Source organism: Oncorhynchus tshawytscha, linkage group LG13 (genome assembly GCF_018296145.1).
Source record: "Oncorhynchus tshawytscha isolate Ot180627B linkage group LG13, Otsh_v2.0, whole genome shotgun sequence".
Lineage (NCBI taxonomy): Eukaryota > Metazoa > Chordata > Actinopteri > Salmoniformes > Salmonidae > Oncorhynchus > Oncorhynchus tshawytscha.
Window position 1 is genome coordinate 64,314,744 of NC_056441.1, and position 19,400 is coordinate 64,334,143.

Here is a 19,400-nt window from a genome sequence, read left to right on the forward strand (position 1 = left end):
TCTAGAACAAACCATGTCATTCGTGTGTGTGTGTGTGGCTGCAATACAAAGTATGGTTTTGTCTCTCTAGTTATTTGAATCCGTTAAATTAAACAGCGTAAATGTGTTGAATCCTATTACTGTGATAGGGTACTTCATGAGAAAGGGTTTTATTCTGTGTCTGTGTGTTTATGTATTCCACAGAGACATAATTTGATAAGTTATTTAAAACTCTGGCAGGGGTCTGGCAAAGGGCCATCCGTTATATAATTTGAATCTTTGAAACAGTCCAAATACAGATGAATTATAATGAAACCTCCTGGTTGCTAAAATTCTAATAGTTTGTGTGACAAAACAAGCAAGTGTACGGTAGAGAATAGGGCTCCCGAGTGGCGCAGAGGTCAAAGGCACTGCATCACAGTGCTGAGGAGCGTCTCCAGCCTTGAGTTTGATTCCGGGCTGTGCCACAGCCGGCTGTGACCGGGAGATGCATTGGGCGGTGCACAATTGGCCCAGCATTGTCTGGGTTAGGGGAGGGTTTGGCCGGCTGGGATATTCCTTGTTTCAATGTGCTCTAGTGACTCCTGTGGTGGGCCGGGTGCCTGCAAGCTGACTTTGTTCATCTGTTGGACGGTGATTCCTCCGACACATTGGTGCTTCCAGGTTAAGCAAGCAGTGCGGCTTGGCAGGGTCGGGTTTCAGAGGACGCATGGTTCTCGACCATCGCCTCCTCCGAATCCGTTGGGGAGTTGCAAAGATGAGACAAGATCGTAACAACCAACTAGATACCACAAAATTGGGGAGAAAAGGGGGGTAAAAAAAATAGTATACTGTAGAGAATTATGTACCATCTAAACCGCTGGGAAATATATTTTCCATAATCAAAAATATTGTATTTTCATCTGTTTGAAGCTGGCATAAGAAAACGAAAGTATAAGGTGCAACAACAAAACTTAAGAATGGGACACATAGAAATAGGACACATAAAACAGATCTATCGCTTCTTTGACTTGCTTTGGTGCCTTGTTGTCTAGGTCTCACCCATCCTCACACCTCTCATCCTGGGTTGTGATGGGACAGCCAGCCCAGCCCATGCCCATGCTCCTCTCTTGGATGGTATTTTCCTTCCCAGTGTAATTACTTTTGAGAGTGTGGTTGGATTTATGGCTTTATTTATGGATTTATGGCTTTCTGGGACATGAAAAATTCCTTATTGTAGAATACTCTGGAGGTTGTATTGTCGCTCTAATAGGAGATAGGTGTTAGTAAGCCACAGATAAGCTGATTTAAACTTTTCCAGTAGCCTTCCACAAGCTTCCCACGATAAGTTGGGTGAATTTTGGCCCATTCCTCCTGACAGAGCTGGTGTAGGTTTGTAGGCCTCCTTGCTCACACACTCTTTTTCTGTTTTGCCCAAAAATGTTCTATAGGATTGAGGTCAGGGCTTTGTGATGGCCACTTCAATACCTTGACTTTGTTGTCTTTAAGCCATTTTGCCACAACTTTGGAAGTATGCTTGTCCATTTGGAAGACTCATTTGCGACCAAGATTCAACTTCCTGACTGATGTCTTGAGATGTTGCTTCAATATATCCACATAATTGTCCTGCCTCATGATGCCATCTATTTTGTGAAGTGCACTAGTCCCTCCTGCAGCAAAGCACCCCCACAACATGATGCTGCCACCCCCGTGCTTCACGGTTGGGATGGTGTTGTCATGACGTTGGCCTGGGGGTAGGTTTATGCCTCTTCCCCCCTTTTTCCTCTCTCTACCCTACTAATGTTACATTTGCAAAACCCTTGGTTAACATAGAGATTCTGGGAACATCAGAAGGTGGGGAGAAATGAATTATATTCTGGTAATCCGACCAATTGAACATATGCTGTGGTACTTAATGAATATGATGTCCGTTTGGTTGTCATCTGAGACATTCTCATCAATGATAAGATGACATAAACTCTACAGTGGAAAGTCTACACATCAGAGTTATCGGATTCACATGGAATTATTGTTCAATTTAAATGTTTGAATATGAAATTATTCGTGATTGGATTAAATGTGATTTTAGCTTCTAAAATGTGAGATTTGGGTTTTCATAAGGTAGGGCTCTGCTCAATCAGTGGCCCGCCCCTGTGAAGGGACATGGGCTATAAAACTTTTCAAACACGCCCTCCTCTCCCTTCCTATATAAAGCCTTGACGACAATATAACCATCTGTTCCGAGGATGTGAGGACAACGGTCCGATGTCAGAATGGTTCAGATAATAACTACAGAACGAAGCCAAAATCAGCGTGAGCTTTGGTTGCGAATGGGATGAACTTTGAACTCTTATTCACTACAGAAGTGATACCTCCTAGCCGTTGAGTTAGCAACAGCAGCTGCAAACTAGGGTTAGGAAGGAACAAACAGAGTATCCCGTCTACCACACAACGACGTTACTACAACGTATTCAATTTACCAGCAGAGACATTCTTCAAAGGACAAAGGACAAAGGACTCGGTTGGGCAACACGGCCTTCCATCTACCACCAACCTACCGAAGCGCAGCTCAGAGTAAATATTTATTGCATTTTCATTTTCCAAATGGGCGGTAATTTAGAATGTATAAGATACTGTATTTAAGATAGCACAGCTTCGCCCTTTGTTCCTCAGTCTCCCGCTCTTTCACTCAAACCCAGCCCTTTTCTTTTGTGTAACCAGCTGTCATATCTGTTCCACCCGCTAGGGACGTTTTCCTTTATGACGTAATTTGTAGTCAAGTTATGATTTAAATATGTGTATGTGTAATTCTGTGTGATTAGTTAGGTAAATAAATAATTCAACCCAATTTTGTATTGCTGATTCAACTTGTTAGCCAGGGTTCATGCAGATAACCAAGAAATTAAGATGACGATAAATATTGACTGCTATTGATGTAAAATATTACTAGGTCTTTAAGAGTTTATTCGGAAGATAACAGCTCATTTACATGATTAGCTCAATCAGGTAATATTAATGACAGAGAAATTATTTTATAGAATAGCATGTCATATCACTTAATCCGGCATAGCCAAAGACACGACAGTGTTCTTCGGCTTGCAAAAGCCTCCCCTTTTTTCCTCCAAACATGACAATGGTCATTTTGGCCAAACAGTCTAGGAGACGGAACGAGTCTCCTTCCTGAGCGGTATGACGGTTGTGTGTTTCCATGGTGTTTATACTTGCGTACTATTGTTTGTACAGATGAACGTGGTACCTTCAGGGGTTTGGAAATTGCTCCCAAGGATGAACCAGACTTGTGGAGGTCTGCACTTTTTTTCTGAGGTCTTGGCTGATTTCTTGTGATTTTCCCATGATGTCAAGCAAATAGGCACTAAGTTTGAAGGTAGGCCTTGAAATACATCCACAGGTACACCTCCAGTTGACTCAAATGATGTCAATTAGCCTATCAGAAGCTTCTAATGCCATGACTTCATTTTCTGGAATTTTCCAAGCTGTTTAAAGGCACAGTCAACTTTTTCTACGTAAACTTCTGACCCACTGGAATTGTGATACAGTGAATTATAAGTGAAATAATCTGTAAACAATTGTTGGAAAAATGACTTGTGTCATGCACAAAGTAGATGTCCTAAACGACTTGCCAAAACTATACTTTGTTAACAAGAAATTTGTGGAGTGGTTGAAAAATGATTGTTAATGACTCCAATCTAAGTGTATGTAAACTTCCGACTTCAACTGTAGATCTCAGGCAAATGTTAGCCAAGCGGCCCAATCTTCTGCTTAGTCCAGACATTTCTAAATTTTGCCTCAACCCGAGGCAGCTCTGGACAAAAATGTTGGCCTTTGATGCATTCACATGATTTAAATCTCGGGATTAAAAACAAATCCCTCTTAAGAGTCATGCTGAATTCCAGGAGTGGTAAGCATTCTTCTAAAGCAGAGAACACAAAATCTTCTCCTTTTTTTCTGTCTTTCTTCACATGATGAATTAATCTGGTTCATCCGTACATCCTTTTCCACCACCCATGCCATGCCCACTCCACTCTTTCCCCCTTCACTTGCCCATATCTACAAAATTTGAAACAGGGCTCTTCAACCAACAACTCCAGAAAAGGATGTAATGTAGTGTACTGAAGCAGCTGATACCAAACCAACAAAAATACGACTTCACGGCAAAAATGCAGCATGTCTGACTGAATATACCTCAGTGTTAGGTTATCTGTGCATCTCCACACAGAGGAAAGGAAACTCCACTGGAATGTGTATCTGCTGCCGGGCCTGGGCTTTTCGCTCTGTTATAATCCAGTAATGCAGTGGAATGACCAGATTTGGATTTAGTTTTGTGCGCTGCTGAATGCTGATGCCTAACCAATATACAAGTCTATGCAATTTGTGAAAGCAATTTTGAAGAAGGGAGGAAGTGGGTTGGATTGCAGCATCGCTTTTATAAAGATAATCTTCCAAACCAGTGTTATTGGCTATATTGCTGTCCTGGGCATCGTCAGATGAATTTTCCATAATGTTCTGTCACAGTTTTTCAAATGCAGACTCGAATTGGAGCAAATGTAGACTCGATTTGAGGCAAATGTGGACTCGAATTGGAGCTAAGGGCTGCTTTAAGCAATTAAAGTCCTTGTTAATTCTGTTTGCATTAAGACGAAGCAGCATTTGGATGTTCAGAGAGCATCATGGCTTCCAGCGTTTCAGTTTAAGCACATAATCTTGAGCTGCTAACATTGGGATTCTCTATAGGGATAGGCCTACTGTACATACAGTATAGCAATAGGGTCTGGGAACATTTTAATTCACCTGCCTAGTCTAAATCTCCTGTGGTGATATTCAAATGCAGTATTGCTACAAGACCCCATCAACAAGAGGAGATAAATTTAGGTCAACTTATTTCGCAACACATACAAAAAGACGATGGCAGAAGTTTACAGAAACCAGCATGTTTTTATGTACTGTACTGATTATTGTAATTCATCACAGATGTTTTTATACATCATGAGATTGATATAAAAAAATATTCCTAAAACAAAACAATGGCATAATGAGAAAATTGTTGCACAAATTAATTTTTGAACTAGCATAGGACTAGCATGTAACATAAAACTAAAGGAGTAAACTACTTGAACTCACACATTTTGAAAAATAACACATGCCCTATAAATGCATCATGCATCATCATCAAACCAATTTGGCCAGTGTCTCAGCACTTTCCCCTTTGGATTTGTGCAGTGTACTGTCATTAATCCATTCTATACAAATCAACATTTGAATACAATACATGCAACAAAGAGGAAATACTGTAACCTATCCAGGAAGTGAAGGCCAAGATCCCTGATCTTACTCACAAGACACTCCAAAAACCATCAAAGATTAGAATGACAGGAATTCTAGAATCCAGATCAAATCTCTCATACAGAAATAAAACCACAAGCAGACATGCTTCCAACACCCTATAAAGCTCTATTTTATGGGGAGGTAAAATACTCAACAATTAAAATAAAATAAAATGTATACTGAATGTTTACATGACCTTGACACCATCTCACTTTCCATGTTATGTAAACAGCCTTAACAGACAAACCATTGCTAATTTCCTCTTGGCATTGTAAAGTTGAATCACACAGAGTTTTCCATCATTTGTGGCATTCAGTCATGAGATTTGAAAACACAACCATCAGCTAAGATCTACTGTGAGTACCAAGGCTAGAGTGAACTTGAAAGCAACCACAAGGTGGGAGAAGCCAACTTGTGATCCAGTTTCCTAAAACAATTCACAGTCAGACTACAGGGTCTGTTTTGCATTTCTCCCACTGCGCTGTGCAAAACAATAGATATTTTAAAAAGGTGATAATAGATCATTACCATCCACCATAACATGAATGGTAGAAGAAATATAAACTGGACTCATTTTTATCCAAATGAAATATTTTTTTATTTTTGTGTTATTTTTATTGCATTGAAAAGCATGTCACTGAATACTGAAAACATATTCCACTCTGAGAAAGAGGCAGCCTAGGCCTAACTGTTCCCAGGCTTGCGGAGAGGCCTCCATGTTTTGGGAGGGCTATGTGGGCCCTCATTCCCAACTGTGAGCTGCCTTTGGCCCCTGTCAGGACCATGATTGAGGCCACTGGTGCTATGTGCCAAGAATTACAACAGCGAGAACGTCTGGACTCAAACACCTCTGATGAGTCCAAATTTGAGATTTTTGGTTCCAACCGCCGTGTTTTTGTGAGACGCAGAGTAGGTGAACGGATGATCTCCGCATGTGCGGTTCCCACCATAAAGCATGGAAGAGGAGGTGTGATGGTGCTTTTCTGGTGACAGGATCTGTGATTTATTTTGAATTCAAGGCACACTTAACCAGCATGGCTACCACAGCATTCTGTAGCTATACGACATCCCATCTGGTTTGCGCTTAGTGGGACTATCATTTGTTTTTCAACAAAACAATGACCCAACACACCTCCAGGCTGTGTAAGGGCTATTTGACCAAGAAGGAGAGTGATGGAGTGCTGCATCAGATGACCTGGTCTTCACAACCTCAACCCAATTGAGATCGTTTGGGATGAGTTGGACCGCAGAGTGAAGGAAAAGCAGCCAACAAGTGCTCAGCATATGTGGGAACTCCTTCAAGATGGTTGGAAAAGCATTCCAGGTAAAGCTGATTGAGAGAATGCCAAGAGTGTGCAAAGCTGTTATCAAGGCAAAGGGTAGTTATCTTTGATTTAGTTCATATTGCAATTCAGACAAATGACAGAATGGATGACATACTGACTGAACTGAATGAAGGATGAATTAAATGATCAAATAAGTTTGAATGATGAGTTGCACACATCATGCATGCTCTGCACTTTATTTGGCTAGTAAGCAAATAAGCCTACATTAGTGTATAATGACTATGGCTGCATGCATCCAGAAGGGGATCTTCTAAGGCTGAGGGGTGCTTTTCTGAAGACTAATGCTGCTGTGGTGCTGCATGGAGATCACAAGCTCTTCAACTGGGCAGCAGTGTCGTGCTGGAGGGAATAGCCCATACGGAGACGACCTAAGACCACAGCTAGCAGAGTTATTGTAAAGTGTGGCAATAAACTTATGCCAGACTTAGACTACATTTAACCTCTCCCTTGTTCATTTCAAAGTCCATATGTTCATGACCCGATTTAAATAAATCATGTCAAATTATTTTAAATTCATATTAACCCCTCCTACAGAATATGCTTTGGCAAGATTTTGAGTGATTAAATAAATGTGAAATATTCTATACAAAAACATTTTGAGTAGCAAAGACTCCAGTGGTCATACATCATTTGTAGATTTACCAAACATATATTATTCTATGTACACCTAGCAAACTGAAACGTCCCTGTTGTAGGCATAATACGTGCACTGGCAAACAAATACATTACATTAGCTACCTAAATGTGAAGTAAACTCAATTGAGAAGTAATAGAGAATTGAGACTTATAACTTGAAAACGTGCCGGACAACTCTTTCCGGTTTCCCTGACTTCCGTTTGTTTTATACTGTTAGGCTTGTTCGTGTAGCACTCCTCACAGGCAGTGTGGTGTACAGTTTTTTTTGTTGGTGAGATGAAACTGCCAAAACTCTGAAAGGTATTATTGTACATCAGAATTGCAACACAAGGTTTGTTCAAGCCTAACATGTTAGTCTGTAATCATAACATGGTTTTTGTATGCTCACAGATGAAATTTCACGTTTATGTTTCACGCATGGCTTTTCTTGCGATCCGAATGATTACGTACCTTCAACCTTTTGGCAGCTATCTGGCTCCATAGCTTCATCTCTGGTTTTAGCCAGAGGTTGTTCTGGATCCAGTTTGCTTGCCTTGAGTTTGACATGTAGAGAACGTCATTCCCGTCAACTGACGTGAACTGTCTTGGAGGCACGGGAATTTTAGAACAGGCATGTCATCAAAGATGTTCGATTGCATGAATAAAGTCTTCAATTTATCCCCAATCATAGAAAAGAAGGTAGAAATATTCAGTCAAGCAAAAAAAAAAAAGAACTGAAGTCTACAAAGAAGAGGAACACACACATGCTCCATTTCATGGTTCTATGGAAAAACTAACAAAACTAGTACCGAGGACAAGTGGTCCTCCACTGTTCACACCATTAATTTGTTGGTGTTTTACTACCGCCTGGTGGCTACATTATAGACTCACAGACTCCACTTTGTGTTTGCATGGAGGACAGGGGTGTATTCATTTTGGAAACCGTTTATCGTTTAATAGCCAAACGGAAGCAAACAGAGTAAAACGAGAGTTTCTTTTGAACAAATTCGGGTACGTCCCTCTCCGTTTGCTTCCATTTAAGAAACTTTTGCAACCGAATCGGCGTAATGAATACGCTCCAGTGTTATCAATGGAAAATGGCGACCCGAGTCCTTCAAAGATTTGGCAGTGGCCTGAATCAGGCTAAAAACACGGCCCAGTCGACAGGACATATCTTCGTTTTAAGCAGGTGTGACTATTATTACTTTGCACGTTTAAAGCGTTGGGGTTCTGACTTTAGTTTCATTGACGATTTTTGAGAATAGAGGTTCCTACTGACTCGTCTATGCTGCAAGTGTGCAGGAGTGAACCTGAAAAAGTGACTGTTAGCAAGCTAGCATAAATAGCTAGCCAGTCAACTATTGGCATGTAGTCGATTTTATAAACTACAAATTAGTGCAACTTCTAATTTGAGCTATTCTAAAATGGTTAAACTGTTGAAGTTAATACACAGCATATCCAGTTGCTAGTGTACTTGTCTGTCTAATAGGGAATTATTATTACACTTGCTCAAGGTCATTATTATAAAGCTAGGGCTACTGTTGTGGATAAACGCTACATGACCAAAAGTTTGTGGACACCTGCTCGAACATCTCGTTCCATTAATATGGAGTTTGTCCCCCCTTTACTGCTATAACAGCCTCTACTCTTCTGGGAAGTTTTTTCACTAGATGTTGGAAAATTGCTGTGGGGACTTCCATTCAGCCACAAGAGCATTAGTGAGGTTGAGCACTAATGTTGGGCGATTAGTCCTGGCTCACAGTCGGCGTTCCAATTCATCCCAAAAGTGTTCAATGGAGTTGAGGTCAGGGCTCTGTGCAGGCCAGTCAAGTTCTTCCACACCGATCTCGACAAACCATTTCTGTATGAACCTCGCTTTGTGCACTGGGACATTGTCATGCTGAAACAGGAAAGAGCCTTCCCCAAATTGTTGCCACAAAGTTGGAAGCATAGAATTGTCTAGAATGTTGTTGTAAGCTGTAGCGTTAAGATTTCCCTAAAGCGGAACTAAGGGGCCTAACCCAAACCATGAAAAAAAAAAAAAAACAACTCCACCAAACCTTACAGTTGGCACTATGCATTGGGGCAAATAGCGTTCTCCTGGCATCCGCCAAACCCAGATTAGTCCGTCGGACTGCCAGATGGTGAAGTGTGATTCATCACTCCAGAGAACGCGTTTCCACTGCTCCAGAGTCCAATGGCGGCGAGCTTTACACGCTTTGCATTGCGCATGGTGATCTTAGGCTTGTGTGTGGCTGCTCGGCCATGGAAACCCATTTCATGAAGCTCCTGACGTACAGTTCTTGTGCTGACATTGCTTCCAGAGTCAGTTTAGAACTTGGTAGTGAGTGTTGCAACGAGGACAGACGATTTATACTCGCTTCAGCACTCAACTGTCCTGTTCTGAGCTTGTGTGGCCTAACACTTCGCGTTGTTGCTCCTAGATGTTTTCACTTCACAATAACAGCACTTACAGTTGACCGGGGCAGCTCTAGCAGGGAAGAAATTTGATGAACTGACTCTGATGGTGCCACGTTGAAAGTTACTGAGCTCTTCAGTAAGGCCATTCTACTGCTAATGTTTGTCTATGGAGATTGCATGGATGCGTGCTCGATTTTATACACCTGTTAGCAACGGGTGTGGCTGAAATAGCCGAATCCACTCATTTGAAAGGGTGTCCACATTCTTTTGTATATGTAGTGTAGCTTACTGTATTTTACATGACATTAGTATGTTACTACATCAACATTTCTTTACCTTATAATGTCAACATTAGCCAATGATATATCATTTGTATTTTAATACTTGTGCAGCAGGGGTGTTCTGTGGCTAGCTGTAACTGTCACTGCTTATTGTTTACTTCGGAAACAGCCAGGTACATGCAAGAACTGGTACTGCATGTTGGAGACCAGTGTGCATTTTCTCAAACATTGTGTGAGCTTAGGCAACAACATCATACAGTGCATGTGTTACTGTTATTATTCTGCATGGGCAGATCTGACTTCAGCTCACTACTCAGCAGTGAAATCCTTTGCTGCAGGAATAGATGAGTCACTAACTTCATAAGATGTCTCCGTTCACATATGTATTAACACCACCATCTGTATTTTTTTTCTCCAGGGGCTTGTCGGCATCAAACCATAGGAATCGTGAAGATAGCTGGTTCAAGTCACTATTTGTGCGTAAAGTTGATCCCAGAAAGGATGCCCACTCCCACTTGCTTACCAAGAATGAGGAAAGCAACCTCTACAAAATCCAGTGTAAGTTGTGCTTTACTGTAACTTGTTTACTTCAATTCCAAATGACTTTTTATATTTTAGAATTGAGTGCAGTGTAATAACTATAGTGTAAGAAGTAAGTATAATGTAGAAATTAGTAATTACAATACTTGTTTCACTGTACTTACGGACCTTGACTGTAATGTAAAGTTTGACCAATTTAACCCCTTCCAACACAGAGGGCACTATGTCTAATAGAGCTTGTTCTGTTACAGTCCATAATGTGAAACCAGAGTGCCTGGATGCCTACAACCAGCTTTGGTAAGTAGTATGGACCTTGTTCAGTCTAGTCCTTTATACCTAAAGCCCCTCAAATGGGGCGGAAGGGTAGCCTAGTGGTTAGAGTGTTGGACTAGTAACCGGAAGGTTGCAAGTTCAAACCCCCGAGCTGACAAGGTACACATCTGTCATTCTGCCCCTGAACAGGCAGTTAACCCACTGTTCCTAGGCCGTCATTGAAAATAAGAATTTGTACTTAACTGACTTGCATAGTTAAATAAAGGTAAAAAACATTTGTTTTAAATAGTAGCCGTACTGAGGGTAGTACCGTCCCAAATTATTGTTTCATTTGGTTGTTGAGTATGTGTGATATAAAGTAAAAAGTAGTAGTGGTGATATTATGGCTGGTGTCACCAGTGGGTTGTGCATGTGAAAACATGTGTTTTTGGAACATTTCACATGTGATCACATTAACTTCACATAATGTCATGTGAAATTCATGTGTTTTTTGCATAAGGGCAGAGTTTAGACAAAATGTTTTATTCCTGTGATGCAATTGATATACTGGCATGACAACACCGTGTAGAATAATTTATCTATGCTCATACTTAAGATGACTCAGTCATAATACCTTTTTACTTATCATAGAATCTGCACAACTGGTTTAGACACAACACACAGCCAAAATGCCTATTTTAAACATTTGTTATGGGGATTGTTATAGAACATTTATATTTAGCTTGGAAGTATATGTTGAAGTCCTAAGAGAAATCTGACAAGAAAGCTGCAGTGGTGTCAGTGCTAACGTCAAATAATTGCATCCAGGCATCAACAATAACAGTTAATCTGTTATAGTTATAATAATGGTCATATTATATTTCATACAAGTATTATTATAAGGGGAAGACGAAAGGTGGTACCTAGTCAGTTGCAGAACTGAACACATTCAACCAAAATGTGTCTTCCGCATTTAACCCAACCCCTATGAATCAGATTCAAGGGCAGAACGGCAGGTTTTTCCAGCTTGTCGGCTCGGGTATTCGAACCAGCAACCTTTCGGTTACTGGCCAAACGCTCTTAACTGCTAGGCTCCCTAGTAGAATATGTGTTTGTTATTGCTTTCCCTTGACAGTGAGGAGACCCTGCCATCTATCCATAATGATAAGTACTATCCCTGTGAGCTGGTGGGTACCTGGAACACCTGGTATGGAGAGCAGGACCAGGCTGGTAAGAATGCTGGCAGCAGAGCACACACTCCTCTGCTAGTTGAAATGCACATTCACTTCGAATTGACACACCTGCAGGGATAGGAAAACTTAGTTTAGGAGATATGGGCTTCATTGAACCAGTTTTGCTAATTTTCCTCGTGAGATGATGATTCAATTAAGTTGGTGTTACACCTACCTGGCAATAATAACAAAAGCCTGCAAACATTAGTGCTGAATAATTAACCTAAATGTTGGTTATTTTTTGTTTTTTAAACAACTAATTGACCGATGTTGGTTCAATTATTAGAATTCCATTCTGTTAGGTTTTTAGAGATCATTCAGATCCAGCCCAAACTGTGCAATGTAGTTCCAACAGGCCAATATTGTACATGGTTTAGTACATAAAATGTGGTAGTTAACTACAATGACCATAATCCATTGTGCATATACTTGGCTGGTCTCTGTTTCTTTTACGCCTGCTACAGAAGAGAGAATGTGTGATCATGAGGGGATATAGAGAGCAGCTGTTGCTTCGCGAGGTATCTCCCTAAAAATACATGAACTACGTGATTAATAGTTGGTATTCAGCAGTCATAAAAGTATGCCTTGTTTACTTTGAAGAACGACAAAATAGGGATTTTGGCAGACCGCATAGGCAGCAGCGCTATAGAGATGAGATGTTTACTTGCAATGAAATAAAGTCATCATATGTTATATACACAACAACTGAAATAATTTATTCAAGTAAAGTCATGTCAATAAATGTTTATTAGGGGATAAGCATTAATGGACAGTCACTACTACCATCATGGGACTTTTATGAATTGTTTATCCTGTGTTACAGCAATTAATCGAAACCAAGATCGAAAACCGTGATTTGTGTTGCCTAACCTTAGCCTACCCATGTCATGTTCACACATGTTGCCAATAGTTCCCTGGCTGTTAGTTTTGCATTACTGCATTACTGAAATAATGCCCTTACACTTCATAAGGATTATGGATATATCTCTGAATATGCGTATTATTGCTTTGCAAATAATGGCTGGTGTGTGTGTTTTTCCAGTCCATATGTGGCGGTATAGAGGAGGTTACCCAGCTCTGACCGAGGTCATGAGCAAACTCAGGCAGAACAAGGTAACCAAAATGTTCCATGACTGTCATTTCCTCCCCGGCAGCATCTAGAAGCCTTCACTTTGAATATAGTAGTCTTGAATATAGCTTCATATGCTAGTGTTGTCTGAGGTCGCCTGTCACATTAACTCATATACCTGGTGGCCAAGCTTCCTCCCGAAGATCTACTGGGTGTGCTGGCTTTTGCTCCAGCCCTACTATAACCCCTGGCTTATAATCTACAGCTAATGAACCCTTCCCTAGATAGACAGTGAGGGTGTGCTCAGATGTGCTTATTGATGTGAGGTCGACACAGGAGTTCATGAAGTACCGGGAGGAGAGAGGAAAGATGCTGTTGTCTCGTAGGAACCAACTGCTCCTGGAGTTCAGCTTCTGGAATGAGCCCATCCCCAGGAAGGGACCCAACATCTACGAGCTCAGGTCCTACCAGCTCCGAGTGAGTACTGAGTGACTGAACCTCATTAACCATAGCACTACCAGGGGTTTAGTTTAGGATGGTGCTACATTGCTGAATAAATATGAATCACTACCAGATGATACAAAGGGTGGGCAATTGTTGACATGGACATTGGAGAGTTTGTGTAGGTTCTATGGAAACATTATGCTCAAAAATGTATGTCTATATTGCAATCCATGTGAAAGGGCCATTATGATTAATTTTTAATCTTGGAGGAAATTGTCACACATTTATATTCCTGTGAAATACAAAAACTTTTTTTCTCATGTTTTCTTTTTCCAGCCTGGCACCATGATTGAGTGGGGTAATTACTGGTAAGGCAACCTGATTACATTTGAATTTCTCATCTTTACTTACAGCATATAGTTTCTTTTTCACTTGAAACTTCCTTCCCCATTTTCTCATTAGTAAGAGCTATTCCACTGAGAGACGCTATTTTGATACTCTGTTGTTAGATCCCAGAGTGCACAGGGAGATTCTACTGCTGTCCTTGCTATTTTCAGATTAAATTTAGTTGTTTACTTTCAACAGGAGCCTATGAGCCTGGATGATTCCATTCTCTCAGGTTTATGTTGAAAACATTTTTGTTCCTTTATGACAAATATTTCAATATTAATTCATTGTTCTGAATTCTTCAAACTTGTCTGCCAAAATAAGTTTGATTTGTGATTTGTGCATACTCTCTCTGATTATTTGGTTCAGTAATTGATCAGAATTACTCATTCTAATTGGGGGGAAAAAGTCATGCCACATTGTTAAAACAACATGAAATGCTGACAACGGGAATTAAGTCAGTATGATTTGGCTAATCAAAATAACTGTACATGATTGTAATTTATATGATTGTATATACGATGACTAATGGGACTGGTTAAGAGCCAATAATGACATTTCTCCAACCCCACACCTTACAATTAGCTGTCTCGATGCATGAGTACATCCAATCCAACTAATCCTGGCACTGTGCAGCTACTGTCTGCCAAACTGGAATGATAGTTTTAAAGCAAGTTCAATCAAACAGTATGAATAATAACATTTGTTGGTCAAATTATCATCAGTGGTTGAGACACCACATGGACAGTAGCCGATTATAATTGTATATGGCAGCTGTGCTTGACTCTTTGACAGGACATCATGACAAATAATATGTTCTTAATTGTATAAATAAAAGTTAAATGGATATAACAAATAATCTGCATGGGGTGGCCTTCAGCCAATGTGAAGAAGATGAAGCATTGGTTGTAGGAAAGTGTGGGAAAGTTGTGGGAAAGTGACTGTTTTGATTGGCCTTTTGTTTTCCCAAGGGCCAGAGCTATTGGCTACCGCCAGCACAACAGTGAGGCAGTGGGAGGGTTCTTCTCCCAAATCGGAAACCTTTACATGGTGCACCACCTCTGGGGTGAGGCCAGGCAGATGAGCTCTATCGCTCTTCTCTCCTTTCCTCCAGTCTCATTCATTCACACAGATCTAACATTCATGTAGCGTCTCATACTAGGTTATCTTATAGACAAGGCTGTTATTATTTTTCTAAAAGAAGACTAACATTCATTTTATAACAGTGTTTCATTGTTGATTTCAGCTTACAAAGACCTTGAGGCCAGAGAAGCCACAAGGAATGCAGCTTGGCAACATGAGGGTTGGGATGAGGTTGTGTATTATACAGGTGAGCAAAATCAGTTGTTATGAAGTGTACTTTCACATAGCGTGCACATTTTTTAAAGATTAAATACTTTGAACTCTCCTCTGATCTTGTATCTCTGTTGCAGTTCCTCTCATTCAGCACATGGACTCTAGAATCATGATCCCAATGAAGGCTTCCCCACTGCAGTAACCTATGAGAGAACACAGAAGGCCGAACGCCAAGCCTCGCCGGTTTTTAAATGTAACACAAAGTCAAAAATCTCACTGCCGTGGTCTCAACCTCTTCATTATTGTTGCCAACTAACTACCCTCTGATTTGATTAGACTTTTACTTGACCCATTTCTGACTTTGTACCAGCAAGCAATATTTGGTACTTTAAAAACATCACTGAGACACAGGAGGTTAAAGTATCATCGTATCCCATATTGAGTCTGTGGGGTAAAACACTCTTTCCATAATTGGAAGATCTGTAAGGCAATGGCACAAGAGCTCACAACTGCTTTTTTGTTTTTGGGAGACAGGATGGGAAAAATCAGAATATTGAAACCTCCTGATAGTGGTTGGGTGGAGAAATGATGTCTAACATACTGGGTCATATTAACACTGGTCACATTGCCACAGCTGATCTAGTCTATTTTTACAACCAAAGTGCTGTTTTGAAAGAGAGCTAGCCTAGCAGTGTGTTCTGTTTGCAGTGAATAAGAATTGAGCTTTGGGCAACTATGGCATGACTTGACAAAAAATCACAATAGATGCACAATGTGTGATTTTGTGGTTATTTCGTTTATTTAATGTAAATATTGAATAAATATATAAATCATATTGTTAAATTGCTAAATCAAGCTTTTGGGTGAAATCTGATTTTAAAATGTTACTGACTCAAACAGCGCTAGAAAGACTGGTAAAATGGTATAAGTGAATTGTTACTGTATTTTGTCAGCAGAGAGAATATCTACTAAATAGTCAAATATTGAAACTTAATTGAAGGCATTGAGCGTGAACATTATTTATTGGAATCATTTGTGTATTAGTATTGTACTGTTAGACATTTACTGCACTGTTGGAGCTAGAAACACAAGCATTTCGCTTTTAACATCTGCTGATCTCTGTACGTGACAAACTTTGATTTATTTGAGAACTGGTATGAATACAGAGCTAAAGCCATGCCTATTTTAACCATAAATATCCTCTCAGAATTTTTAAAGTAAATGTATTGATTGCAATTGTGGGCATTCTCTCCCCATTTCTTTCCCATCATCTGCATTAAGCTTGTGTTTTTGTTGTACTGGTTTAGTGAACATGGCTTGTATTATCTGCATGTCCAGTGTCCTCCATGTCCAGTTTTTTTCCAGACATGTTTTATCAGATTTAACGTGTTTCCGGTTGGGCATAATGAATAGCCTATTCCGTAAACATTTGATCTAATACTGTCATGGAACATTTATGTGCCCAGGTACAACTACCAATGTACTGAAATGAAAATCTGTAATTGTGGAGTCATACTGCTACTCATTGTGAATTTAAAGAGGTTTCAGTGTTGGTAGTAGCATGCCTCATCCTAGTTTTATTCCCTGATTTACAGGGTATTTATGGCAAAGGTGGCAAGAATGTCAGCACATAAATAAAGTTATTCAAAGAGAAACTGTGGTAATGCTGCTCTTTGTTGCCAGATTATGTGCTAACCAGTACAGTGTGTGTGAGTTACAGTGAGCTCCAAAAGTATTGGGATAGTGACACAGTTTGATTGTTTTGGCTCTGTACTCCAGCACTTTGGATTTGAAATTATATGGATATAAGATTAAAGTGCAGACTAATTTGAGGGTATTTTCATCCATATCGAGTGAAGCATATAGAAATTACAGCACTTTTTCTACAATGTCCCTCCCCATTATAGGGGACCAAAAGTATTTGGACAAATTCACTTAAGTGTATTAAAGTAGTCAAAAGTTTAGTATTTGGTCCCATATTCCTAGCACGCAATGATTACATAAAGCGTGTGACTCTACAAACTCGTTTTGTAGAGTCACACATTTGCTGTTTGCTTTGGTTGTGTTACAGATTATTTTGTGCCCAATAGAATTGAATGGTAAATACTGTATTGTGTCATTTTGGAGTCACTTTTATTGTAAATAAGAATAGAATGTGTCTAAACACTACTACATTAGTGTGGATGTTAACATGAATACAGATAATCCTGATGAAATTATACCCCCCCCTTATTAAAAAAAACAAAAACATATTTAACCTTTTTAACTAGGTAAGTCAGTTAAGAATAAATTATAATTTACAATGACTGCCTAGGAACAGTGGGTTAACTGCCTTGTTCAGAACGACAGATTTTTACCTTGTCAGCTCGGGGATTCAATCAACCAAACTTTCGGTTACTGGCCCAACGCTCTAACCACTAGGCTACCTGCCGCCCCGATTGTTATGGTGAGAGGTTAGCATACCATACCTTTTTGGCCCAAGACCCTATTTTGATATCTGACGGTTCTTGTGACTCCACCCATGTGAAAAAAAGTATGTAATTAAACAGCCAATGTTTACATTTTTATTTGGGGCTATGGCAGTCAATTGAAGAACATTCTAACTGTATTTATGATTGTCTTCAACTCACCATCACATATTCTTAATGTGGGGTAGTCAATTGCATATTAGTCTGACATGTCTCTTATCTCACCACCACTAATGAGATGTGTGCTTGATGCATGTCTCGTCAGAGCTTCTCAAAGTCAGGGGGTGTGGTCGACAGTGCCATCTCATCTCTGCAACCTGGATCTTTATTTAGTTTTAATGCCGAAGAGAGCACTGAATCCAGCTTCACACAGATATGAGCTGGCAAAAGGTAGCCTACCATGCGTTTTATGGTGTTTTCAAGACAACTGGGAAAAATACGAGGTCAAAGTTCCCGAATTCAAGTTAAGTTTTAATGTCACATGCACAAGTACAGTGAAATGCCTCTCTTGCAAACTCAAAGCCCAGCAATGCAATAATCAATAACAGTGTATTTTTTTTCTTTCTAGTAATACATTAAGTAGACATACTATGTACAGGAAATGTTTATGCAAAACTTTTTCAACATCCTGAGATGGAAGAGGCACTGTCGCGCCTTCTTCACGACTGTGCGTGTGTGTTTGGACCATTTTAAGTCCTTAGTTATTTGGACACAGGAACTTGAAGCTGTCTACCTGCTCCACTGCTGGGTGTGCTTGCCCTCCCCATTTCCTGTAGTCCATGATCAGCTCCTTGGTCTTGCTGACGTTGAGGGAGAGGTTGTTGCCCCGGCACCACAATGTCCGGTCACTGACCTCCTTCGAGGAAGCTGACTCATCGTCACCGGTGATCAGGCCTACCACCATTGTGTCGACAGCGAACTTGATCATGGTGTTGCAGTTGTGCGTGGCCACACAGTTGTGGGTGAATAGGGAGTACAGGAGGGGACTAAGCACACACCCCTGTGGGGCCCCTGTGTTAAGGGTCAGCGTGGTGGAGGTAATGTTGCCTATCCTCACCACCTGGGGTCTGCCCTTCAGAAAGTTCAGGATCCAGTTGCAGAGGGAGGTGTTCATACCCAGAGTCCTAAGCTTGGTGAAGAGCTTGGAGGGGATAATGGTGTTGAACGCTGAGCTGTAGTCAATGAAGAGCATTCTTACATAGGTATTCCTCTTATCTAGGTGGGTGAGGGCAGTGTGGAGAGCAATTGAGATCCGAGTCATTTATGGATCTGTTGGGGCGGTATGCAAATTGGAGTGGGTCTAGGGTGGCAAAGTTAATGTGTGCCATAACCAGCCTCTCAAAGCACTTCATGATTACAGAAGTGAGTGCTACAGGGTGGTAGTAATTGTGGCATTAGAGTTCTTAGGAACAGGGATGCTTGTGGTCATCTTAAAATGTGGGGATTACAGCAATCGTGCTGTTTTCTGTTATTTTCTTTTCATTACACAGAAAGTCAACCGAAAGTCTTATTTTTTACAACCATTGTGAGTGACAACAGTTCCTCTCTCAGAAATATTTTTAACACTCCCCCTCGATAACCACCAAACCTCAGTGTGAAATAGAGCATTGTCATGCTCTGATCCCATATCTCCACAGTTTTGCAAACAGGCGTGCGCGCATTGGACATGGTTTGATGTAGTTTACAATGGAAGTTACCTGCTGCAGTATATCTCTGAGTTGTGCTCAGCTCTCTTGCCGCCAGTTGCT

The 19,400-nt window shown here is 40.5% G+C and overlaps 1 protein-coding gene across 1 annotated transcript; it reads left to right on the forward strand.

Annotated features, from left to right (window-relative positions):
- The first annotated feature begins 8,143 nt into the window (after positions 1-8,143).
- LOC112265469 (protein NipSnap homolog 2) lies at positions 8,144-16,839 on the forward strand. The gene is made up of 10 exons (XM_024442808.2): positions 8,144-8,451; positions 10,383-10,522; positions 10,756-10,801; positions 11,892-11,986; positions 13,031-13,101; positions 13,394-13,534; positions 13,838-13,869; positions 14,860-14,954; positions 15,135-15,218; positions 15,322-16,839. Exons 1-10 carry the CDS (start codon positions 8,330-8,332, stop codon positions 15,384-15,386), a joined length of 891 nt encoding a protein of 296 aa, XP_024298576.1. The 5' UTR covers positions 8,144-8,329; the 3' UTR covers positions 15,387-16,839.
- The last annotated feature ends 2,561 nt before the right edge of the window (positions 16,840-19,400 follow it).

What these genes read in the sequence shown, in the direction of transcription:
- LOC112265469 (XM_024442808.2), top strand. Translation starts at nt 8,330, where the DNA reads ATGAATACGCTCCAGTGTTATCAATGGAAAATGGCGACCCGAGTCCTT. An exon ending in GCAAACTCAGGCAGAACAAG is followed by an intron (nt 13,102 to 13,393) that starts GTAACCAAAATG and finishes AGGTCGACACAG; the next exon opens with GAGTTCATGAAGTACCGGGA. An exon ending in CATGGTGCACCACCTCTGGG is followed by an intron (nt 14,955 to 15,134) that starts GTGAGGCCAGGC and finishes TGTTGATTTCAG; the next exon opens with CTTACAAAGACCTTGAGGCC.